This window comes from Podarcis filfolensis, assembly GCF_964270895.1.
Source record: "Podarcis filfolensis genome assembly, chromosome: 10".
NCBI classification, from domain to species: domain Eukaryota; kingdom Metazoa; phylum Chordata; class Lepidosauria; order Squamata; family Lacertidae; genus Podarcis; species Podarcis filfolensis.
The window spans coordinates 31592120-31618707 of NC_139612.1; the positions used below are offsets into that span (position 1 = coordinate 31592120).

At 43.7% G+C, this 26588-nt stretch overlaps 1 protein-coding gene across 4 annotated transcripts in view; it reads left to right on the forward strand.

Moving 5' to 3' along the window:
- RAB3IP (RAB3A interacting protein) overlaps positions 1 to 26588 on the forward strand; it is a 56075-nt gene extending 29487 nt beyond the window's left edge. For 2 of the 4 annotated variants that reach the window (XM_083574588.1, XM_083574589.1), the window contains exons 2-11: positions 12606 to 12881; positions 13031 to 13292; positions 15556 to 15651; positions 16257 to 16334; positions 19157 to 19360; positions 21651 to 21779; positions 22275 to 22387; positions 23508 to 23607; positions 23717 to 23786; positions 26153 to 26588. In XM_083574588.1, the coding sequence (XP_083430714.1) occupies positions 12606 to 12881; positions 13031 to 13292; positions 15556 to 15651; positions 16257 to 16334; positions 19157 to 19360; positions 21651 to 21779; positions 22275 to 22387; positions 23508 to 23607; positions 23717 to 23786; positions 26153 to 26235 (1411 nt within the window). In that variant the 3' untranslated portion in view covers positions 26236 to 26588. Of the gene's footprint in view, positions 1 to 5323; positions 5371 to 10095; positions 10188 to 12605; positions 12882 to 13030; positions 13293 to 15555; positions 15652 to 16256; positions 16335 to 19156; positions 19361 to 21650; positions 21780 to 22274; positions 22388 to 23507; positions 23608 to 23716; positions 23787 to 26152 lie in introns of those variants that run through there. The other 2 variants (XM_083574590.1, XM_083574591.1) reach the window with 2 other exon arrangements.

The window sequence follows — 26588 nt, forward strand, 5'->3', positions numbered from 1 at the left end:
CTTGTCTGCTTGGTTCATAAATGCTAGAGCATTAAAAATAAAAAAAGAAATAATGTATGGTTCTTTGAAAATTGCTTCTAACATAGATGAAAGGTTGATAATGCATGCATATGAATGTCATTACTGCATAAGTTTAATCTATTATACATGAAACAAGGGGGATGGTGTGCAGAAATTAAAACAAAATTGTGTGCTTTTTATGTTTCTGGCAGTTTATGTTTCTTGTTTTCTGTGCATGGTCACATCACCCTTTATCTGTCCCCTCCCCCCCTTAAGTCCTTTGTCTATTCCACCCCCCAAGGCCATTTAGTAGTGCTAGAGTTCTGTTACGCTAGGTTAACATTACCTTGAGAATAAAGAGGGATAAATAATTTATCCTAGTCATTATGCTTTTAATAAATAACTAATGTCCATGTAACTTGCAGCTGACACTTAATACTCAAATCTCATTTTAGGAGGGCCATATTTAGTGGAGAATATTCAAGTGTATCTTAGAATTGTCATTTTCGTTAGAGCAAAACATATTTTGAGTATCATGACATCTCCTTAGCACCCTGCAAGCAAATATATTTTGAAGATTTTTAAAATGACCTAGAAGCAAGTTAATGGATATTCTAATAGTGCACATTGAAAAGTAGCCTTGTACTCAGCACAGATTGCTATTGGCACAGGTATGCAAATTTAATTTGCCCAATGCAAGTAGTAAACAGTATTACCCCTGGCTTGCCTAGGAATCTAGTCCTGATTCATAGCCTCATTGCCATGCGCATTCTCTGTCAACTGCTGTTTCTCACTGGTTGCCATGCTCCTTGGATACATAGGCTACTGTCTCATTTGTTTACCTGCAGCAGCAGTTCTTCACACTGTGTCTGAGAAATGGTTGGTCTCAGGAGCAGTACTACTAGTCAGACTGAGCAACTGATAATGATTGGGGAAGCAGAGAGATTTAGGGGGGGCAATGTAATACAGTGGACGCTTGGGTTGCGAACGTGATCCGTGTGGGAGGCACGTTCACAACCCACAGTGTTCACAACCCGCAGCACAGCACCGTGTCTGCGCACACGCGGGTCGCAATTCGGCGCTTTTGCTCATGCGCAAAGGACCGAAACCCAGAAGTAACCCGTTCCAGTACTTCCAGGTTCGGTGCAGTGCACAACCCAAAAATGCGCAACCTGAAGTGTCTGTAACCCGACGTATGACTGTAATCTGGAAAAAGGAGGAGGGAACATTATAGCTGTCATTTGGAGTTTGGGCCTAATTGATTTAACAGTATTTCTGGCCTTAGGGTTTGAGTTAGTAGGTAACATTATGCAGCCACAAAGTTGTGTTTTGCTTGCCTGATATAAGTCCTGCACTTCTGTTAGCACTCACTCTGTTCCCAAGATCACCTTGGTTCATTGCACTGCCTGTTTCATGTCATCCAGCAAGTTGTTCTTAGTTAGTGATATAGCCCCGCTGAGCCATTGGCTCAGTGGATTAGGTGCTTATCGAGAAGTGGCTCAGTGACCCAGCAGAGCCGCTGAGCAACTTGATTTGTAACATGCACCAAATACATGTTTGCAGTGTTTACATGTTCATGATACTAGCAAAAGAATCAGGCAAGGCATCCTTCGTATAACCTCACATACCTGCTATTGAATACACAAACTGCCATTTGTAACCCACTGAGCCTCTTCAGCTTGCTGATCAGAAGGTTGGCGGTTCGAATCCCCATGACAGGGTGAGCTCCCGTTGCTCTGTCACAGGTCCTGCCAACCTAGCAGCTTGAAAGCATACCAGTGCAAGTAGATAAATAGGTACTGCTGTGGCAGGAAGGTAAACGGCGTTTCCATGCGCTCTGGCTTCCGTCACGGTGTTCCGTTGCACCAGAAGCGGTTTAGTCATGCTGGCCACATGGCCTGGAAAGCTGTCTGTGGACAAATGCTGGCTCCCTCGGCCTGAAAGCGAGATGAGCGCCACAACCCCATAGCATAGCTGTCAACTTACAGATTCGAAAATAAGGGACCAGCAGCCTTAAAAATAAGGGACCAGCAGCCAAAATAAGGGACCTGCAGCCTCACCTGTTCCAGGCACTCCAGCCTTCCTGTCCTCCTGCAGTCTGGTCAAACTCATGCTGGTAGCTTTGAGAACACTGTCCAACCAACTTTGTAACCAGAGGTTCAACTGAATAGAATCTGAATCGCATGCACCACAAGGCCTATGCAGCCTCAACTTAAGATGGCTCCCCGACCTGGCTTTGCACTGCAAAGTTTGCAGCAGCACGTGCAACAAAATGGTGTCCAGCATTCAAAAAACCCCTCAGCTTGCATTAACTAGTCACACACAAGGCATGCAAGCTCCACCCCCCAGTCGTTCTTAGACTTCTTATTGGGTGAGCAACACAGCCAAGCAACACAGTTGGAGCCTCCCTCCTCCCTGGCCGGCAGGGAGGGAGGGAGAGGAGCTGCTTCCTTTGAAATTTAAGGGACATTTAAGAGACATCCATCAATAAGGGACAGCAGCTGGAATAAGGGACTGTCCCTTCAAATAAGGGACACTTGACAGCTATGCCCCATAGTCACCTTTGGCTGGACTTAACCGTCCAGAGGTCCTTTACCTTTATTTACTATTTACTCTGACTGATGCTCTCCAGGGTCTCTGCTAGCCACTTTCTACCAGAGAACTTTTATCTGACTGTCTCGTGGATTGAATCAACAACTTTCTGCATGCAAAACATAGCATCTATCACTGAATAATGGTCTCTTCATGTAGGGTTTAATTCTATACACTCTTGCTGCTTTTTGCCTAATACAGAGGTGCAGGAGAGGAGCATTGCCTATTGGTCTGTGCAGGAGATTTATTTTATTATTACACCGATGTTCCTCTTGCCACAGGAGTGCTGAAAATGTTGTGCATGCTTCTCCTCACAACAGCCTTGTGTGACAGGTTAGGCTGAGAGCCTGGCCCAAGATTGTTTAGTTAACTTCACAGCTGGGTGGAGATTTTCCAACATTCTGGTCCAACATTCTAACTGATATATCACACTGTCTCTTTAAATGTTTGGCTTTAATGGAAACTTTGAGATTTAACACTAAAAGTGTAGAGGATAAGAGTAGCAGAAGAAGAAGTAGTGGAACATTTCCTGCCAAATAAACATTAACTCAAGGGAGTCGTGTCCTTTGGTCAGAGTAAAAAACAACAACCCATAAACCCATAGCTTTGTGTTGTGCAGAGATGGCAAAGATTGAAAGAATTTTGCTAGGAAGATTACATTTAAAATATTTAACGAAAGACACATTCTTTGGAATTTAAGATAGGTAAAGCTCTAAGCTTAAGATCTTTAACCAGCTCAACTCCATAGTAAACCAACAGTTAACATTTGTACTTCTATCCAGAAATAGTCCATTCCTCCTCCTGCACCAGGGGCTCACTTTGCATTTCTGTTATCTTCCTTACAACAAAAGTGATTGAATTCACACTTTTTTCAAAATATTCAATTACATGTTATTGCTCTTTCTTCCTTTTTTATTATAAAAAAATTGCGTCTGACAGAAATGGGCATTAGGGTTACAAACAGGATTAGAAACCTCATTCCTTAATGGAAGAACACTGAATTGGGATTAATGCAAATTCACTAGTACAGTGGTGCCTCGCAAGACGAAATTAATTCGTTTCGTGAGTCTTTTCGTCTTGCGATGTTTTTCGTCTTGCGAAGCACGGTCCGTCGCAACTGCGCCTCTTCAAGCGGCTTTAGGAAAAAAGCGAACAAACTCGCAAGACGTTTTCGTCTTGCGAAGCAAGCCCATAGGGAAAATCGTCTAGTGAAGCGACGCAAAAACTGAAAAACCCTTTCGTCTTGCGCGTTTTCTGTTTTGCGAGGCATTCGTCTTGCGGGGCACCACTGTAATGCATATAAGTTTCCACTCAAAGAGTTCTCATTTTTCAAAAAATTAAAATGCTCACTTTTAAGAATCTCATCGAAAACAGCAAGAAAAGTCACAAAGCAGCTTTCTGTCTTGTTATTGTTGATGAAGGTAGTCTCTGGTGATTGGTTGCAAAGGCTAGTGATGGCAGGAATCTGGGGAAACTTCCAGAATCCTCATCAAAGATGTAATTATTCCCTTGCCTCCGACATTTTTCTTTTTTTTTTTAAGTCTGCTGATTTGATTATGTCTTGCTTGATTGGGATAAATGAGGTTGTCTTGCAGGCTGTTCATTAAGGGTTTTCATGCAGAGGCCGAATCTAAATGTGGCATTCTGCATTTGTGGGCAACTACACAGAGTGGGTGTAAGATGTCTGTGAATCTCAAAATGCCAAAAATAGCCCTGAATTGCAAAAGCCTACTGGTGAATCACGTGTGTTTATCAGTTCATGCTGTGTACTTAGCGGAGAATTAATCCTTCATCTGTAAATGTGCAATATCTTGAGTTAGCCTTCCCTTCAATGCTGCTGTTTAAGTGAATTGAGGAACCTCTCAGTCTGTTGTCCCACACATACAGGAAAAGCACAAATCCTTATGAATCTGGTGGTGGGCAGGAACTTGGAAGATAAGCAGGTTCTGTGGGTTCTCTGGAGAAAGGGCCTTTCTGGTGAATCCCCATCTCTTTTGGCCCTGGCTTACCCAACTTTAGGGACGCAGGTGGCGCTGTGGGTTAAACCACAGAGCCTAGGACTTGCTGATCAGAAGGTCGGCGGTTTGAATTCCTGCGACAGGGTGAGCTCCCATTCCTCTGTCCCAGCTCCTGCCTAGCAGTTCGAAAGCACGTCAAACTGCAAGTAGATAAATAGGTACCACTCCGGCGGGAAGGTAAACGGCATTTCCGTGTGCTGCTCTGTTTCGCCAGAAACAGCTTACTCATGCTGGCCACATGACCCAGAAGCTGTACACCGTCTCCCTCGGCCAATAAAGCGAGATGAGCGCCGCAACCCCAGAGTCAGCCACAACCGGACCTAACGGTCAGGGGGTCCCTTTACCCTTTACCTACCCAACTTCAGCAGCAGTCAGTTGCCACCCAGCCCTGGGTGGGCACTATTTAAATTTCCCTTAATGCCCCAGAGTGCCACTTCATTGGGGGAATTGTGGGAAATGAAATGGCACCTAGAACAGCCAGCCAGTGCTGATCAGAGCACTAAGTGAGGTGGGGGGGAAACCTAAAGTGGGGGGCTAGACAGACATTAGCACTGGACCTTGCCAGGGATTTGGGGTCTTGACAGCTGCCCATGGGCACTGAGTGCTGATGTCTTCCCCTGAAGGGAAAACCATTACTGGAAAGAATGGCAAGATTACGTCTATATTAGAAGTGGAAAAAATATTTAAAAATCTATTTTTTTTTCATAGACTCATTTCTGATACGTAAGTTAGCATTCTAATGGACTGGAAAACTGAAATGGTATCTGAAATGGTCATTATCTACATTAAAATTCCAATGTATATATTATGTAAGGTATGATGTGGTCATAGACTCTTCCTATTATGCATGTTTAAAATGATTTATATTTTAAGAACTTAAAACTTTGTAAGTTTTATGACTTTAGGATGTAGCTGGGAAACTGAACAGTTTCTATCTCATACCTTACTGAAGTACCCTCTTAATTAGCTCTGTGTCACATGTGCTTTCAGAAAATGTGGATTGACCCTGTGCTTGCGTGTTGTGTGGTGTTATCTTTAGAGAACTATGTCCATGACTCCAGTGTCTGGTGCTTACCAAGCTAAAGTCTATAATATAATTTATTAGCCACTTACCCAGAAATTGTACAGAGGCCAGTCCAAAGCTTTTTGTATTCAAAGCCTCTTTCCTTTAGTTAGCTTGCAGCTTTTGACACATGTGACACCGAAACATGTTTTAAGGTCTCCTCAGAGGCTAATGCATTGTGTAAGCAAGCCTTGAGTGCTGATTAAACCATATCACTTTCACTCTGTTTATAGAACTAAAACATAAATAAGCTTTAAATGGTGGTTTGTTTTTTAAAGTGTTTTTACAACTTTCCGTCACTGTTTCACTAGAGATTTAAATATTGGAACTTCCTTGTTTCTTAGATTGTCTTTACACATGAGGCTTAAGCTGGCTTTTCTTTGAGAGCGTAGAACTACTGTGGCAGTAATTTACATAAAATGTCTTATTTGTCATATAATAATGGTGTGGGTGGCTCTGTGGGTTAAACCACAGAGCCTAGGACTTGCCGATCAGAAGGTCGGTGGTTTGAATCCCCGTGACGGGGTGAGCTCCCGTTGCTCGGTCCCTGCTCCTGCCCACCTAGCAGTTCGAAAGCACGTCAAAGTGCAAGTAGATAAATAGGTACCGCTCTGGTGGGAAGGTAAACGGCATTTCTGTACGCTGCTCTGGTTTGCCAGAAGCGGCTTAGTCATGCTGGCCACATGACCTGGAAGCTCTCTCGGCCAGTAAAGCGAGATGAGCGCTGCAACCCCAGAGTCGGCCACGACTGGTCCTAATGGTCAGGGGTCCCTTTACCTTCACCTAATGGTGACAAAACATGGCATGACTATCTCTATAGAAGTTCTAAGGTCCTTTTTACTTCTGAAATTGGTGCTTTCCAACACCATGCAATGCTTGGTAAGAACACAAAGTTGTTTTGTCTGTTTTACATCCGAATGAGCACAAAACTGGTTCTTGTATTCATTTTCTTTGTTACCTCAACGTGTAAATCACTCCCTCTAATAGCTGGTTTGGCTGGTGAGTGCTGACAGGATTGTAGCCAGAATGAGGCCACTGAAGCAAGAGAGAATGATTGGCATGGTTCCCAGAAGTACAGAACATATTTCAGAAGAAATACCCTAAGCTGCCCCCCACCCAAAAAACCCAGCCTGGCTAAAGCTGAGCAGGCTGAGTGGACTCGAAAGGTGCAAATGGAAAAGGGGGTGGCATTGAATGGATTGGAGTATTCTGGAAGAGGGCGTTACTTGAATGAGCAGGAATTTTGTTGCTGTTCTCATTTGTACTTGACTAATTCATCTTTTCACAATGAAGACAAGGACATTTCCAGACTAGAACAATGCCAAATGCTAAGATCAAATTGTATGTAAATTGGCCACTTGGGAAGTCATGCTCAACCATAGTTTATTATGGCCGGAACAAGACTTGGGGGCTTGCATGCTCCCCCTCCCTTATCTGTCTCTGGCATGACTTTGAGGAGGTGATCAAAAGTTTCCATTTTTTGCTAGCCATAGTTTAGTGTTTTATCCCAACTGAATGAATTGTTTTGTTTGAGACAAGCCAGCTTTATCCCCCATGTCTCTGAAGTCGGTTTATTCCAAACAAACCACTGTTAAACACACCAAACTGTGGATAATCATTGTGATATCGAAAACAGCTTAATGATTTGTTTAGTCGTTTAGTCGTGTCCGACTCTTCGTGACCCCATGGACCAGAGCGTGCCAGGCACTCCTGTTTTCCACTGCCTCCCGCAGTTTGGTCAAACTCATGCTGGTAGCTTAGAGAACACTGTCCAGCCATCTCGTCCTCTGTCGTCTCCTTCTCCTTGTGCCCTCAATCTTTCCCAGCATCAGGGTCTTTTCCAGGGAGTCTTCTCTTCTCATGAGGTGGCCAAAGTATTAGAGCCTCAGCTTCACGATCTGTCCTTCCAGTGAGCACTCAGGGCTGATTTCCTTAAGAATGGATAGGTTTGATCTTCTTGCAGTCCATGGGACTCTCAAGAGTCTCCTCCAGCACCATAATTCAAAAGCATCAATTCTTTGGCGATCAGCCTTCTTTATGGTCCAGCTCTCACTTCCATACTTAACTACTGGGAAAACCATAGTTTTAACTATACAGACCTTTGTCTGAATGCAGCTGCCTGTCTTGCTAAAAACCCTCAAGCCTCAATATCTGCTTGGTGGGGGAAGGGAGTTCAGGAGTTGCATCAGGTAACAACCAGCTCCCTTGGGGGTTTGGATTACTGACTATATAAAACAAAGATTTAGCAATGCAGTGCCTTGGGAAGCTTTGACCCTCATGATCTTTATATAGTTGTTATTATTAAAGATGTTCATAAGACGATTTTTAGGGATTAAGCCTGGTCAAACACACTGAGTCAAAGTACATCAGATTCTACTGTAAATATTGAGTAATGAAGAAAAGCACGGTATGGTCAAGTTATGTCTTCTGGTTAGCTGTGGACATTCTAAAAATAATTCTGGAAAATCTTCCTATCCAAATTGGGGTGCTTTGCTTCGGAAAATGTTCGGATGCCCTAGAACAGAGCTTTCCAAGCTATATGTTGCGACATGTTAGTGTGTTGGCTGCACTGTGTAGGTGTGTCACACAAACACTCCCTGCTCTCCTCCCGGGGCCGGAAAGGGGTTAGTTTAACCTCTGTGGTTTGCTAGTAAAACTGAATTACTATGTCGCGACGTGATGTATGCCTAAAAAGTGTTTCACCAACCTGAAAAGTGTGGAAAGCTCTTCCCTAGAGAATGATCTAACTTAGAATGTTTGTTTCACTTATATTTAATAAACAAAGCTAAAAATTTGATATTGCCAAACCTCCCAAAGACCATATTTGTAATTGTCATCCAGTCATTGCTACTAATGAGTTTATGAAATAAACATCTATCTACCTATCTATCATCTATCATCTATCTATCTTTGAGAAAATAAAAGCACTGAATTTTTTTCTGACCCACGCTACTGATTTGATTACACCTTCCCATTTCGAATCTCTGGCACCCTATCTGCATAACCTAGCAATTCTAAAATATAGGTGCGCTTTTACTCTCGCAAGATTGAATGTATTCCCCTCAGCTGTACTTGAGGGATGATTCCAACAGATACTGTGGAGATGGCAGTACCGAATCGGTGGCGCATGCTCTCCTGGCTTGCACTCTTTATAAAAATTTGAGGAATGAGAATATCTTTTATTGTCCATTCCGGGTCGCCCAACCACTGCCGCAGTATCCTTTCTGTTGGCAGATCAAGATGAGCAGGTGACAGCAAAGGCTGCAAGGTTTTTAGCTGGGGCAATCAGAATAAGATCCACTATTTGACTATTGATTCAAAACCCTAAAATGTATTTTATATAATTGACTTTTTATTTCGATTCTTTGTATATCACATTCTTGTTTTATTGCTATGGCCGATGGCTGGCGCAAATAAAGATTCATTCATTACAGCAGAGGTAGCCAACTTGGCTAGCCAACAACAGATGTTGTTGGTTTATATTTCACCAGCCCCAGCCAGCACTACCAATGGTAGGGGTGTTGGGGCTCCGCAACATCTGGAGGGACCTACATTTGCTATCCCAACATCACAGCAAGGCTCATACCATTCATGACAGAGGAATGAATTGAATATTTATTACGAGATGGAGAAGTCTTTTGAATATTTCTCTCTAAACAACAACATGCACGATACTTGCAGAAACACAGTGATTTTTGAGCTGTTGTGTTTGCAGCAGTTTTGCCTTGCCGACCATACTTTCAGGGTGATGAATTGTCCTTCAATTTCCAGCTTATATCAGTTTTGTATATTTGATTTGTGATCCATGGAAATTGGTCTTTTCGGGTAGGCAATATAGAAAACCACGAGGTTCAGACTTGGTTACAAAAAGTAATTTGTGTGTCTGTGAACATTAAAAGAAGCTTTAATTCTCATTTATGTAGGCTGTAAGAAAAAGGGAGAGCACCGTATCCACTGTAGGCAAGAACTGAAAGTGTAGCTACACTTTTCTCCCTGTGTGCTTAAGTCAGGCACCCCCAACCTGTGGCTCTCCAGATGTTTTGGCATACAATTCCCATGATCCCTAGCTAATAGGACCAGTGGTCAGGGATGATGGGAATTGCAGTCCAAAACATCTGGAGGGCCAAAGGTTGGGGATGCCTGGCTTAAGTGGTATTACTGTTGTACAGAAACTGAGCATTTAGTTAAGCACAACCGTAGAAGACTACATTTTTAAAAGGAGGTATTATGCAAGTTTGTGCAAGCTGTATATTCAGGCTTTCTTCTTCCTTACAAAGCAACCATTTGAGATGAGATGGGAGGGAGACTGGACAGAGTGTGTGCCTCTAGAAAACCAGTAGGAATACCAGGAAGTCCCTGTTTACTGCGCAGACTTGGTGGGGGGTTTCTTGGCAGAACACTTTGGCAGTTGGGAGATGAAGCCGCATTCCACAGAAAATTACAGTGTTTCTTTTGTGTGGCTGTTTCTTGGGTTATTTTCTTCGACAGTCAAAAGCTGGAGTACAGTTGTCAGGGTAGCAATTTATTGCTCGCCACTTCTGCGCGCAGTATGCAATAGGAGCAAAAATAACATTTTGAATAGAGCTAAGCCGCAATATACTTGTGGAAAAAATGGATACAATGACTGAAATAGATAATAAGCTTTTACCTTCATGTTAGTAAGCAGCAGAATCTCTTTCCTCCCACCCACACCTCCCGGCAAACACATCTTTTCCATAGTTGGAGCTTTCTCCATTTGTCCTGCATAAAATTATCTGAAAGCTCATAGCTATCATTCAGCGGTTCTCCATGGTATCCTATACAGTGGTACCTCTGAATGCAAATGGGATCCGTTCTGGAGCCCTGTTCGCATCCTGAAGCGAAAGTAAGATGCGTCTGCACGGGTCGTGTTTCGCCGCTTCCACACATGCGCGTGATGTCGTTTTGAACATCTGTGCATGCGCGAGCGACGAAACCCGGAAGTAACACACTCCGTTACTTCCGGGTCGCCGCGGAGCACAACTCGAAAATATTTAAGCTGAAGCTTTTCATCCCGAGGTATGACTGTATGTGTTATTATCATCTCCTTTTTCTAAGCATCTCAGAGCAGCATCTTAACATCATAGTACCCTTGAAAGGTAGGCATCATTAGACTTTACATCTGAATGGGAATGTGAAGCTGGGTTTCCCAGCTGTATGCTTCAGCCACTGTCCCATGCTGATTCCCCACACCAATAGTTACTTCGGCGAGGGCACATTTGCTTCCCTCACTGTCTGTCAGTCTCCTTCCTTTCGCTGTGTTAGCAACATGCTACAACTTTCCCCATTCTGCTGCTGAGTGTTACAGAGATGAAACGTAAGTGTGACCCCCCTAAATCTGGTCTGGGTTTCCCCTCAACCCTCTAGAGCAGCGTTTCCCAAACTTGGGTCTCCAGCTGTTTTTTTTGGACTACAGCTTCCATCATCCCTAGGTAGCAAGACCATTGGTGAGGGATGATGGGACTTGTAGTCCAAAAACAGCTGTAGACCCAAGTATGGGAAACACTGCTCTAGAGCAGATTTAGGGGTTGTGCTGGGAGGGGAGAGTTTCATTCTGTTGCTAAAAGCGCTTGCACTAGGGGGGCCACTAGGTGGCGCGTCGGAAGATGGCTGACAATAACATCTCTCCGACCCACACGAGGTAATTTGGAGGCTATGATGGGGGTAATTAGCCTCCTTAACCCCCCCAGGATTGTGGGGGGGACGGCCCTTGCCTGCTGTGCCCTATACCACCCCCAAATTTGTGGGGGTGGGGGCACTAGGCACAAAGCCCTCCTGTGGGATTCCGGCACTCCTGGATGCCGTCCCTGATTCGCGCTGCTAGTTGCAAGCATCTTCAAAAGAAACAATTTGGACGAGATAAATTGCACATGCTTCAAGGAAAAAGGGGAGTAAAGACTGCTGACAGAAGAGATCTCTGATAACAAGACAAGAATAAAATATGAGAAGATACGTCAAGATACGGTACGACAAATGACTGAGGGGGGAGGGGGGGAAAAACCTGCCTTCCTTTTTCTTATGTGATTTAACAAGAATCCCCTCCCCTAATGAGTCAGAAATTAAGGACTTAAGCTGTGGATTTAAGGCTGTGTGGAGATAAACTTTCGAACCAAAGCAATGTTTCAAGATGAAGCGGGAAAGCTAAGAGTTTTGGAATGACGCAGTTAAAAATGCCGTCGCCATTTTGGGAGGCATTGTTGGAGCTCTTGGGTCTGGGAGGAGAAAGAGAGAAATAGAGTTGTTTACATATCGTGGATCAACTCCTCGGTGGGACTTAAGAGCAACAAATGCCAAATTCATGATGGAAAGAGCGATGCTATCTACGAAGGAGATATATGGAAACCATCTGGACTTAGTGGAGGAACGGGAAATCCACACAGGATTATTATTTTGCTTATCGGCTTAAGGAGACTAACAGAAGAGATCGTAAAGGAAAAATAGAAATTATATGAACAAGATATGATGTGGAAACACCAAGATAAGACTGGATAGAATTATGAACTTTGTCTGGACTGATTGGGACTGATTTGGACATTAACACAGTAATAAGAAGATGATCTGAATCCCCCTTTGGATCTTGAAGTATGGGTTCCCCCAACAAAATTTAAAAATTTGGCTTTGTAATTTGGAATTATGTGATGTGATTTAATTTGATGTGATTAGCCAGTTAATAAAAAATATTTTAAAAAAATAAAATAAAAGCGCTTGCACTAGTGGAATTGTTTAGTTGGGTACCACCCAATGGCTTAAGTGATTTATTTCAGTGGAACTACTAAGTATGACTTGGTTAGGTGTCATCCAATGTCGCCATATCTGGCCACACTGTTTGCCTCTCCGTTTCCTAAGGGTCATCTCAGGTAAACAAGCGATACAGCTGACGTAGTGCAATAATTCAAAAATTGTTCTCATTTTAGGACTTCATATGATGAATCTTTTATTATGGCCAATGACACCCTGGAAGGTTTTCATGAAGTGAATCTAGCCTCACCCACCACTCCAGATCTTCTAGGAGTCTATGAATCTAGTGCTTCTGAACAAACTACCTCACCCACGGTCATCTACCGGCTTCATGCCTCAGCTGTGTGCTCCACGCCAATTCAGCCGACTGCCCTGAACGTCTCTGATCTTCCTACACAACCCGTCTATTCATCTCCTAGGCACCTCAATTGTGCAGAAGCATCAGGTATCAGGTTGGTTGTGAAAATCTTCTCTTGATGATCTAAGCAAGCTTTGTTGTAAGTCGCTTTCTGGTGTATGTGTTCGTCTGTGTTTTGTTTTTTAACAATACTTTATGTGCAGCAGTATACATTGCTAAAATATGTATGCCTTTTTCTTTCAGCATCAATGTTACAGAAACCATTCCTTGTTCTACCTCGGGACTCCAAGGTGCTTCGTCCAAATATGATAATTCCAGAAAGGCAAGTAGCAATGCCGAGAGAGAATTTTTGCAGGGAGCAACCATAACAGACTCCTCTGAAGGAAGTGATGATGTTTTGGGACTGAGCACAGACACTCTGTCTCGCCTACGGAGCCCATCGGTTTTGGAAGTCAGAGAAAAGGGCTATGAAAGATTAAAAGAGGAACTTGCTAAAGCTCAGAGGGTAAGATTAATGTATATGGTATGTTTTTTCAGTTCTGTGTAAGTGCAGTTTACTGTTGAGTGCAGAATTCAGCATCCGGAAAATCTTGGAGTTCGTGCAAACTTCCATACTTCCTTTATTTATTTATTCATTCTCTTAACGTGATTGGTATATTGAAAATTATGAGGCGCTTCATAAAAATAAAACTTGTAAAATCAGTTGGAAGGAACCCCAAGGGTAAAAGATTTAAAATAGAAGCAGACAGAACTTCAAATTTCAGTCTTGATCAAGTGGTTTTCCACTCTAACATTCCAGAAGAATAAAAATGTGATTTATTGCCTCTGAAAGGAGGCAAATAACAAGGCCTATATGGAATAGCCTCTCATTGGGTTGATTGCAGAATATGCTCTGCTCTTAGCAGAATCTAATCTTGCATCTGAACAAAACATCATGTGTATATGGTAGGGAGAGTTAGGACTTCTTACAAAAGACTTTCCATGACCTGGACCCACTTAAGGCTTTAAGTACCTTTAACCGGGCCTGGAAACAGTCTAGCAAGTAACAGAGATGCTGTAAGATCGGTGTAAGATAGGTGTAATATGACCCCATAAAGTTCATTGCAGTAATTGAGTGTGGAAGGTGCATGGATGACAGTGGCATGTCTCTGATGATGAAGACTGACTTCAAGCTGCATGGGCAACATTTGATGGAATTTCAAAGGTTGTGAGATAAAATGTCAATATGAATTTCAGTCGTTCAAGGGAGAGTGTTTCATTGCCCTGTACCCCCTCCCTATGAATAGTCAAGCAATTTAAACTACAAATATTTGCCAATTCAGTGATTTATACAGGTTCTAACAGTACTATCCTTCAGGTACAGCATACTTTAAGTGTTAAAATACATAGTTATGAATAGCCAAATGGGCATTTTGCAAAGCTATCATTACTCTTTCTTGTTTTCTAACAGACCTCTAAGAAAGTGCTGTTAAAAGTCGTCCCCCCCCCAATTTTATTGCTAATTACATATGCTTATTTAGCCAAGCTTAATCATTCAACCTCTTTTAAAATGAATATTATTTTCACTTCAGTATCCTGATGCTGATGATACTGATGTTGTTAAATGTGTATATTGTCCTTCATCCGTACATCTCAGGGCTTCAATTCTGTATCTATAAAATGAACTTAGGTTGACTGATTTTAGTTTGAAAAGTGATGCAAGTCTTGGGTTTTCCCTTCACTCATATAAATCACATATGGCCATAGCCTGTGGAGATGCTCTACAATGTAGGCATTGATGTCATGAAAGAGAAGGAACGATCTTTCTGCTTGGTTTCTGTTTTCTTGTTTTGGCCAGGTCAGCATTGCTTTAAGCCAAGACTGCTCACGTCCCAATCTTCAAGCTGCTTAGTCCAGAGTAACCCTATTCACGTAAACAGGGCTCTTTCTAAGGAACGGGCCTTGGAACTGCCTTTTCAGCTCACCTTGCTTTCAAAATGAAACCCTTTGCTACTTTGCAATTTTGCCGAGTTGTTTGTGAGTGAGCTTTGCAAACCTTTGCAAATCTTATCCATCATCCCGAAAGTATCCTGTTACCCTCCTGGAGATATAACTCTTTGTTTTCTGTTCTGTGTGAGTTTGTCATGCATATCTTCTAAATATTGGCTGCCCCCTAGTGCTGTATACTTACTAACACTGGCAAATGAAAAGGTGAAGGGATTGTTTCCATTTTGGTTCATTCTTGACATCTTTTGGGGAGAGGCAAGGGTTATTTTGCTGCAGTTCCTACTTTGCCTGAAAGCATATCATCAAGGTGAAACTACTGGCTATGCACCAGTAGCAATTCCCACGAAGAGCTTGTATGGAGCAAGGTTTCTGTTCCAGCAAAAGACAAGCAATGGGCAACAAGGCAACCCATAAGAAGCAGTGGGCCCTGTTTCTTTTGAAAATGTAGAGCACAAGAGCAGAAGGGCAGCGATAGCTTCTCCTCTCTTGCCTTGCTATGCCCCATTGCTTCAAACACTTTTATCTCCAGCACAGCTTGCTTCTGGTATGAGAGCCACGTCAGGAGAAAAGAGCAGAAAGGAACTCAATCTCCCATTCTTGCCTGCGTATTCCATTTCATGTAACGCCACTGCCCTTTTCCACGTGAACAAAGCAGACACGTGAGCAAAATGCACATGGCTGCTGTATCGTGTCTGGTTTGGTCCAAACATCTCTCTTCTGCCCAGGGTTGGAAAGGCCGTAAATTATAACTCTCAAAATCAACACCCATTTCTTTTTCTTAGGAGCTGAAACTGAAAGATGAAGAATGCGAGAGGCTTTCTAAAGTGCGTGACCAACTCGGACAGGAACTGGAAGAACTTACTGCCAGCCTCTTTGAGGTTTGTTTGGAGACTTTGCTGTGATAACACGCTTCGGATTGAGGTTGCCATTTCAGGATGTACTTGAATGTCTTCCCCCACTCCACCTTCAAAAATGGGAAGTTTAGGAAGTAGTTTGTTCTTGTGAGCTCATCTACTAAAAATGGAGCAAATTTCTTCACCAGTTGGGGTGACAGCAGATTCACCAGGGTGTGTGTGCTCATGCCTGTAAATGCGGTTGTGTAGTCGAAATTGTCCAAGCCATGCTTCTCCAAATAAATGGCGGGTTTCCTGGGTGGAATAGCAGCTATATTGTTGCCTTTTGAATGGCAATCAAACCGCAAAGTAGCTGTCTCTTTTGATTGGACCTCGGACTCAAACATTATGTTTCCAGCACTTTCCGTCGCTTATCTTTAAGGTATGGGCGACTCGCCTGTTGGTGCACTTGAGAGTTTCAGAAGCAACGTGAAAAGCAGCTGTGCGGTTGGGTGACTTCAAAACCTTATCCCTTCTATCTATTCTTTTTAAAGACAAAAAAAGGCCACGTTTCATAGCTTACTGTTTTCATGTGGCAGGAAAACCCATGCAAAAGCGTTTATATACCATGCAAATGTTTGTTCTTGTAGGAAGCACACAAAATGGTGAGGGAAGCAAACATAAAGCAGGCGACAGCTGAAAAACAACTGAAAGAAGCACAAGGAAAAGTGAGTTAATGATATCCCTGTGACCCAGAGGGGTTTGTTTTTGTGTGTATGCATTCCTTTCCTCAGCTTTTCACTCACAAAACAGCCGCCTCAGGTTGCCAACTGACCTTTGAACTCTAGGTGTTTAAAAAAACACAGTAGTGGTGTCAAGCGAGGAGGTTAGGTGTGTAAAAACAGACTAAGGTGGATTGGGACCCACGAGTGGGCCTTGGGCTAGTTTCAGGTGGGCCTTGGTACCAGAGCCTGCCTTGTACATCCTCGTTGAGCCTTAGCTTTGTGGTTGGACCCAGTGCCAGTACTAACAACTCATGCTGAGTAAAAGTAGGCAGGAGACAGATGTTTTGGATGACACAGGAAGAAAAGTCTCCTTTCTAAGGATAAAGGCTAGAGGACATGCTGAGGGCAATTAGAAAGTGAGGTGAAAAGTTAATATTATAAATAAAAATAAAATTGGTTAGCAAAGTATTGGAAGACACAAGAACTACCCACGCTGGAAGAGTGGCAGACGAAGGTGATTGACTATATGGGACTGGCTGAGATGACAGGCAGAATCCGTGACCAAGGGAAAGAGACGGTGGAAGAAGATTGGAAGAAATTTAAAGTTTATCTTAAGAACTGTTGTAAAATTAACGAGTGCTAAAATATCATGGGTAATGTAAAACAGAATTGCAGTGATAAATAATTGGGTAAGAGGAAAAAGATTAGAAACTGAATTATAAGTATTGAAATTAGGGGTTGCTGGAAAAGTTTAAAACAGGGATGCAGAAAAGGGAGGTATGGGGAAGTCATTGAAACAAGGTTCAAGAAAGAGAGGTTAAGAAATTATATGTGTTTATATGTTTGTTTGTTTATGTGTTGTTAATTGTTAGTTGTATTGTGTTTTAATATATGTTGGAAAATCAATAAAAATTTATTAAAAAAATAAGAAATAAAATAAAATTGGGAATATAAAGGAAAATTGATAAGAGTGGAAAGCTGTTGCAGTTAGGAAGAAGTGAACGTGAAAGGACAACAGAGGAGGAGGGAAATTTGAAGGGAGGAGGAATACAAAGTACAAGCTGAGTGTGAAAGGAGAACGGGAAGAAATTACAGGAATTGGGCAAAAATACTTTCAGAGGCAAATAGGTGTGGGAAGGGGAGAATATGAAAGAAAAAGTATTTTCCATATAGAGCCTTCTGGATCAGCAAATTCTGCCCCAAGTGGGAAGGCTGAGTCACTCTAGCTTGAGGAAAGCTTATACAGTGGTACCTCTGGTTACGAACTTAATTCGTTCTGGAGGTCCATTCTTAACCCGAAACCGTTCTTAACATGAGGTATGCTTTCACTAATGGGGTCTTCTGCTGCCGGCGCGCCACCGGCACACGACTTCTGCTCGCATCCCGGGCAAAGTCCACAACAAGGAACATCTACTTCCAGGTTAGCAGAGCTCATTACCCAAAGTGTTCGTAAGGAGGACGGTACGTAACCTGAAGCTCCAGTGTATATGAAATTCTTTGCCACAAGGAAAATGCTGTGACATTTTGTAATATTTTTTTTTTAGTAATTTCCAGAGGGGGATTAGATATCCAGTAGAAAATGACATTAGTAATTGTGAGCTGGTGGTGTCAAGCTCTGTCTTCATCCGACACCATTTAGTGATTGTTTGGCCTCGGTGATTCTCATTTATGTAACCTATAGATATACTTGTATGACAATTTGAACAAATATATGAGCTAGTTCTTGCCAGAGGTCAAATTTACACTACTTGGAGTTGTGTCATTATTTCCCTTCGTAACTATTCTGCAGTATGTTACAGACTTCAGCTGGAACATTCTTTACCCCGTCAGTCATTAGAGTTCTGTTTTTCTAGTTCAACAATGAGCTGAGGTGATGGACTCCATTTGTAGTGAACTTAGAGATGAATAATTTCCTCCCCGGTGGACTTTCATGTTTAGTCTGTTTCCACTGTATGGCAATGTGAGGAAAACTCAAGAATGACCATGAATGGTAAACTGAAAGATCTGTTGAACAAGAGGATATAAAGTCGATTGCTCTCTTGCTTTTGTGAAAATGACTTTATGTTGTGACTCTGGGGCACACAGGTGTCTTCCTTTCTCCTGGTTTTTAACAAAACAGATCTTTCAAGCAGGTGAAAGGGCAGAGAATGAAACTAATAGCTGTGGCCATGCAACGTTGCTGTTAAAGGCCTCTTACGTGGTGACCCCTAACCTCTGTAGCTAGCCCATTGCTGAGATTTCACCTTCAGCTCTGCCAATAAGGCATCGCGCAAGTTACTCATATTCAGAAATGCCCCAGAGTGTTCTTGTCGAATTATCCAAAAGCAAACCCCAAACTAATTCAAATATACGAAGATTGCTAATGCAGAGTTCTGAATGGATAGGCTTTCTTCTAGCGTCTTACTGGCGAGTGAAATCCTAGGTCTTCGGGGCTAGGTCCCTTGGTTACGTCAGGTCATTTTGGCTACAAATGACCTTATTCCATGAAGGACCTTGCCATGAATGAGTGACTGTAGTAGAAGCAGCTTTTGCTTGCTTTCCAATCAGTTACAGTGGTACCTCTGGTTAAGTACTTAATTCGTTCCGGAGGTCCGTTCTTAACCTGAAGCACCACTTTAGCTAATGGGGCTTCCCGCTGCTGCCGTGCCGCCGGAGCACAATTTCTGTTCTCATCCTGAAGCAAAGTTCTTAACCCGAGGTACTATTTCTGGGTTAGCGGAGTCTGTAACCTGAAGCGTATGTAACCTGAAGTGTATGTAACCCGAGGTACCACTGTATTTGCTACTTGAAAGTTTGGTCTCTCCTTTTCTTTCATACGTGTTTAGATTGATGTCCTTCAGGCCGAAGTAGCAGCCCTGAAAACGTTAGTGCTGTCCACTTCACCGACTTCGCCCACGAAAGAGCTTCAATCTAGCGGAAAGACACCCTTCAAAAAAGGCCATGCGAGGAACAAGAGTACGAGCAGTGCGATGGGGGTCAGCAACCAGGATGTCGCCATGATGCAGCCAATTGTGAAAGACTGCAAAGAGGTACCGTATTTTTCGCACGATTGGACGCACCGGACCATAGGACGCACCTAGTTTTCAGGGGGGGAAAATCAAGGAAAAAATATGATCCCCCCCCCGCAGCTCTGGAAGCAGTGGACAGGCTGCACGCAGCCTGTGCGCTACTCCAAGACCTTCTCCCTGCTTTTGCGGGAGGTGGCGGAATTCCCCCACCTCCCGCAAAAGCCCACAGGAGCCCCGCGTGACTCCTGCGGGCTTTTCGACCAGGAGGGAGAAGGGACTGAAACGGCCAGTCAGTCCCTTCTCCCTCCTTGGGGAAAAGCCCCCAAGAGCCGCTCGCTCTTTAAAGGCTGCGTGGCTCCTGCGGGCTTTCTTGCAAGGTGGGGGGATTCCCCCACCTCCTAGAAAAGCCAGCAAAGCCGCGCAGCTCATTTAAAGAGCGCACAGCTTTTGCCTGCTTTTGCGGGAGGTGGGGGAATTCCCCCATCTCCCGCAAAAGCCCGCAGGAGGGAGAAGGGACTGACTCGGCCAGTCAGTCCCTTCTCCCTCCTTGGGGAAAAGCGCCCAAGAGCTGCACGCTCTTTAAAGGCTGTGCGGCTCTTGCAGGCTTTTCTAGGAGGTGGGGGAATTCCCCAACCTCGCAGAAAAGCCTGCAAGAGCCGCGCAGCCTTTAAAGAGCGCACGGCTTTTGCCTGCTTTTGCGGGAGGTGGGGGAATTCCCCCATCTCCCGCAAAAGCCCGCAGGAGGGAGAAGGGACTGACTCTGCCAGTCAATCCCTTCTCCCTCCTTGGGGAAAAGCCCCCAAGAGCTGCGCCGTCTTTAAAGGCTGCGCGGCTCTTGCAGGCTTTTCTGCGAGGTGGGGGAATTCCCCCACCTCCTAGAAAAGCCAGCAGAAGCCACGGAGCCCCTTTAAAGAGCGCGCGGCTTTTGCCTGCTTTTGCGGGAGGTGGGGGAATTCCCCCATCTCCCGCAAAAGCCCACAGGAGGGTTGGAGAGTAGCGGGAAGGCGTCGCGCGCCTCCCTGCTGCCCCCCATCCTCTGGGGCTGGCGATGGGGGAAGCGCTGCTTTCCCCACCGCCAGCCTCGAAGCCGGGTTGGAGAGTAGCGGGAAGGCGTCGCGCGCCTTCCTGCTGCCCCCCATCCTCTGGGGCTGGCGATGGGGGAAGCGCTGCTTTCCCCACCGCCAGCCTCCAACCCGGGTTGGAGAGTAGCGGGAAGGCGTCGCGCGCCTTCCGGCTGCCCCCCAATCTCTGGGGCAGGCGATGGGGGAAGCGCTGCTTTCCCCACCGCCAGCCACCAACCCGGGTTGGAGAGTAGCGGGAAGGCGTCGCGCGCCTTCCTGCTGCCCCCCAATCTCTGGGGCGGGCGATGGGGGAAGCGCTGCTTTCCCCACCGCCAGCCTCAAAGAGCAGACTCTCCTGGCTTCAGCGGAAGCAACGCGAAGCCTCCGGAGCGCAGGCTCTGAGGCTTCGCGTTGCTATCACTGAAGCCAGGGAGCCTGCATTCGCTCCATAGGACGCACACACATTTCCCCTTCATTTTTGGAGGGGAAAAAGTGCGTCCTATAGAGCGAAAAATACGGTATTTCACGTTTGTATGTATTGTAGGTCTGCATAAAAACACCTGCAACGAACTGGTAGAAAACAATGGCACTTGGAAGCTGCCATAAGGCAGTACAATCCACTGAGGCAATGGAACAAAGCATTTGCATTTCTCTTCCAAAGAACAGTTTGTTAATTCGGCTGCCTAACTGTGGCCAGATCACTCTGTTCCCCCTCAAAAAAGATGTGTACATTTTGCCAAAGGATTGCCTTCAAACTCTGTCTTTTGATTCAGTTGTTTTTAAATTCAGCTCCCTTACCCCGTTAAACAGGTCTTTAGAATGACCCACAAAGAGAATATTTCTGACTTATATCAGGTGTTCCATGTTTCTTTCCTTTGTGCACTCAAAGAAAATAAGGCGTGCAAATTTAAAATACCTGCACCCTTATGTGAGTTAGTCTCAAGAGCATGAGCTGAGGTTAAGAAGCAAAGGCAGATGTTGGCAGGTAACCAATGCCCTAGTTAGTGATTGAACAAGGAGGGAAATATAACCTTTGTGCAACTTGACGCCTATAGCTGTGGTATTAGGGTGTAATCTACCCATGTTAAATGTGTGTAAATCAGTGGGACTTAGGGGTTCTTATCACTGTCTGTATAGTCATGTGGATTCTGTATTCAAGGAGATGTGGATGTCGTCTGCAATATATGACTTTAGTATGAATTTTGCATTCTTTTTTTTCATTTTGTTTCATTTTGTTTCTTTAATGATAGGCTGACTTAGCTCTGTATAATGAATTCAGATCCTGGAAGGATGATCCCACTATGGACAGGGCATGCCCTTTCCTGGATAAAATCTACCAGGAAGATATCTTTCCGTGTTTGACCTTCTCAAAAAGTGAGGTAACGTTTTGGAACCATATACAGGAACTCTCTTCCTTAGGAGGCAGTGATGGCTACCAGCTTGGATGGCTTTCAAAAGTGGGTTGGACAAATTTGTGGAGGAGAAAGCTATCAGTGGCTACTAACAATGATGGTTACTACTTTCTGCTTCTATGGTCAGAGCAGAATGCTTCTGAATGCCAATTGCTAGAAACCTGCTTTGCAGGTTTTTCACAGGCATCCGGTTGCTCGCTGTCCAGAGACTCAGGGTTCAGCTACCTTAGTAAAGAAAAAGTGTTTTATATGGGTTATAACACTGTGGCACCAGATGGCGCTGTAATGCCCCATCTTTCATCAATGGGATTTCCCGTTACGAAGTTTACAGCGTGTTTTCCGAAACGCGTTTTTGATGTGCCTAGATCCAGCCTAAGTGTGCAGTTGTTTCAGGGTAGTATGCTTTGTATTTAATATCTTTAGGAAATTTCAACAGATCTAAACTCCGTGCTCCATTTTCAGCTGGCATCTGCCGTCTTGGAAGCTGTGGAAAACAATACCTTAAGCATTGAACCAGTTGGCTTGCAACCTGTTCGATTTGTGAAAGCTTCTGCGGTTGAATGTGGAGGACCAAAGTATGTTCAAACTGGTGGAATCGGGATCGTGCAAGAGACATGAAGATGCTATTTCAAAACAATGTCTGCCTGCCTGTCAGAAATGACTGGCATAGGTTTGCTAAGGGCCAGAAATGTCATAGGGTGCTGCAGAAAAGGGCCGTAGGGTTTCTTTTCCATGTGAGCTGTTTTGTGCCAAAGAATCACAATGTGCATGTGCATACAGGCATAGTAACATAAATGGCAGCTGCTGTGTGAACTGTGGGGCAGGCCTTGTCCTGAGTTTCTTTGAGGAAAATTGGTGTTATGTGTCCTGAGTTCTCAGGCTCAGGAGTTGGGGAGGCAGCTGGACCTGGGTGGGGTTTCTCTCTTTAGGATGGAGCAGGTCTGTACTTTGGGGGTCCTCCTCACCTGTCTTGGAGGCTCAAGTGGCCTTGGTGGCTAGTATCCCTTTTTCCTGCAACAGCTGGTTTGCCAGCTATGGCCCTTTTTGCCAGAAATTACTTCAAATCTGTGCTAAAATTTTGGAACTGATCACTCAAACTTGATTCATTTTGGTATAAAGTACCAAGTGCCATGTCACTGCCATAGAATCATGGAATTGGAAGGGACCCGGGCCTTATTAGTGTGATTCTCGCAACTTGATAGTGTACTATAAAGTTAGCATAACATAGTTTTCTCTCTCTCTGTAAATACTGCAAGTGCTTATTTATATTGCTACATAATAGCTGAAAGTAGTGATAAGCACAGCCCTTTCAGTTGTCTTTAAATATTTGTTGTGTCTTGACTTTGAAATTATAGCTAGCAATATATTCCACAGTTGAGAGTGGCTTACTGGATATCCTTACCTCTGCTGTCCACCTAAGGCACATTAAGTGACTGAGAATTTATGGTGGATGTTCTCTGAAGGAGATTTTCGGCCTCAATAAGCACGATTGAGGAAGAGAGCGTGAAAGCTGCATGACCACTGTGCACAACTATCGTTCACGATGTCAAGTGGTGTCTGTAAATCATGGTGTAAAATCAGATTGCAGATTTCTTGTTTAATTGTAGGCAACTGTACCAGACCTCAGTTTTCATGTAGTTTAGATAGGTTTCAAAACAACAACAAACAAACTACTTTTCTGTTCCATCCATACAGGAAATGTGCTCTCAGTGGACAAAGTAAAACATGCAAGCATAGAATCAAGTTGGGGGACTCAAGCAACTATTACTATATTTCTCCTTTCTGTAGATATAGGGTAAGTATTGGGGTTCCCCTGTGCTTTGACTCTGCTCATGGAGCAGACAGTTGTGTAATGCGCACAATTAAGTATATTAAATTATAACTCTTGCATCTCTCTTGTGCAGATTACATCTGTATGTAACTTCTTCACGTACATTCGGTATATACAACAGGGGCTTGTGAAGCAGCAAGATGGTAAGTAAAGAGCTATGTCTAATGCAAATACCAAAAATTACTTACTTACTGGTGAACTTACTATAGGAAGGCTCTGTGTCTATCTGTAGTTGAGACTTTTCTGACCCTAAAGATTGCCTACTTGTTATTGGCAGTGACCGAGTGTCCATTAATTGAGCAAAGACTTTTACAGCAGCCTTTCCCAAAACATTGCCTTCTAGATGTTTGGGACTACAACTCCCATCATTCCATGAACATTGACTGAGCTGATGGGAGTTGGAGTCATACGACATCAGAAAGGACCAGAGCTTCCCCATCCCTGCTTTGCAACCTCTAGGGGTATGCATATACCATATGCAGTCGTACCTTGAAGGTCAAACGGAATCTGTTCCGGAAGTCCGTTCGACTTCCAAAACGTTCGAAAACCAAAGCACGGCAGACATTTGTCTTGCAAAAATAGTTCACAAACCAGAACAGTCACTTCCGGGTTTGTGACGTTCAGGAGCCAAAACGTTCTGAAACTAAGCTGTTCGACTTCCAAGGTACAACTGTACTTTGGGAATATGGACAAGAAGCAATACAGCTAGCGAGGAGAAGTCTTCATAACTAAGCCTGAAATAATATAAGATTTATACCACCTAACTGTTGGTAAGATTTAGGAAGTGTCCCGAAAAACAGATAGCAATCCAAATTATAAATTACCAGGTTATCACTGGATGCCGCGTAACCAGATAATTTTCTTTCCCTATGCTTTAAATAACCAGAAAAGAATAATTTTTGGGAAGGGGGGGCATTCTAGCAAATGCTGTAAATTCGGTGACTGCGACACACGGGCACACATGATTTATAGCTGTGGTTCAGGGACCACCAACATGGTACGAGTGGGTATAATGGCATCCTTGTCCGGTGCCCACAAAGACTCTGAGCCCCTCCCCTCCCCTGCCTCTTGGCCATAAGGTACCCTTGAAAAGTACATAGCTGAAGGAGGAAGTTGGAAGAGTTGACACCCTTTCCCACTTCCTCTTTCAGCTGTGAATGCTTTCCAAGGCTCAGATGAATTCCGCTGGATCTGATCTTTGCTCAGCTCCCTGCTATCTCTCAGGGGTGTCAATGGGGGGCGGGGAAAAGTGATTGGAGGTGGGTACTGCTTGCGGCACTTCCTGAAAACTCAGATTGCGCCAATGGGCCTAAAAAGGCTTGGTGGACCCCTGTTGGAACCAAGCCTGGTAGACTAGTTATATTCTTTCCTTCCCCTGTGCCCAACTGCATTAAATTGGTAAGAAAACTGAACCCTCGGCAGTTCAATGAGAGGCTAGTAGTGTTTCTAATGCAAAATGCATTAGCCATGCTTTGTAACGATGCTCTCAAGCTGCATTATTTTTAAATACTGAATTTTTAATATCTGAAAACTCAAGACCCTTTCCCTTTTCTTTCTTTCAAAAAAGAAAAGAAAAGAAAAAAGCCCCTGTTCCTGGCACAGTGGATGATACTTAATGTTAGTATGTTAATGCTTTGGAATGTCTTTGTCTGACTCATACGACTTCTGCAACCAGTTTGCGTTCTGTAAAAGGGAAGGAATAACATGAAAGTATACAAAAGTAGATAAGTATACAAAGCTGGGAGCTTTTAACGAAACGCGTTTCCCCAACATGTCTGTTTTCTTTGTTTTACCTTTTGTTAAAACTTTAAAAGGAAAGCAGCACTAGTAAATCTTAGTAAAATAACGCTAAACATACTACAGTGGTACCTCGGGTTAAGTATTTAATTCGTTCCGGAGGTCCGTTCTTAACCTGAAACTGTTCTTAACCTGAAGCACCACTTTAGCTAATGGGGCCTCCCGCTGCCGCCACGCCGCCACTGCGCGATTTCTGTTCTCATCCTGAAGCAAAGTTCTTAACCTGAGGTAATATTTCTGGGTTAGCGGAGTCTGTAACCTGAAGCGTATGTAACCCGAGGTACCACTGTAAAGGAAAAACGAAAACAATCACTTCGTGGAATACCAAGGCAAGTACAAAGCAGAGAGGGAGCCATAAGACAGCAAATGAAAAAAGAGAATGTCGCTAAGTAGGGTTGGGTGAAAGGGGGCATGATTTGGACCACACAGTCAAACAAAGTCAGATGTCAGAGGTGTTGTCCAATAAAGTCATGCTTCACTGGGATAAGTAGCTTCATATGTTTGTTTATGTGTATGGCAAAAGTCCTCCAAGTGGCAGCAAAGTCCACTGGTTGAGCCTTAAGATAATGAGTTAATTTTTCTGAGACACCTAAGAACAAAGCTTTCTTACACCAACGGTTCACCATAGTAAACACATGCTTCCATTTCCCTTTTTACAACCAATCTAGCTGCAACTAAAATGTCTTGGGTTTTTTCTTTCTTTTTTGTGCAGTGGATCAGATGTTTTGGGAGGTTATGCAGCTGAGGAAAGAGATGTCGCTGGCAAAACTCGGATATTACAAGGAAGAGCTGTAACTGCTACACTTTTCTGGTGCTTGCATGCACTTCCATAAATGTACATATCTTCGGAGTGGTTCAAAATCCTTGTCACAACATTGATATTTATTTTGAAAAGGGTCCAAGGCTTCTCCTCCTGTGCAAATTGCGCCACATACTCTTGGAGTTCAGCAAGATTATTTTATTTAAGGATGGACATTATTGTTTCGTTTGAAATGAAGGCGAGAGGATTTTCAGGTGTACTATAGCGATTGTAACTTTAACAGTTGAGAAACGCAGGTTTGATGCTGTTCAAATATTGTGTTCATTTTTGTGTTCTGGAGAGTTTATAATGTAGGATTTCAACTTAATAAAAGTTAAGTCAAACTTGA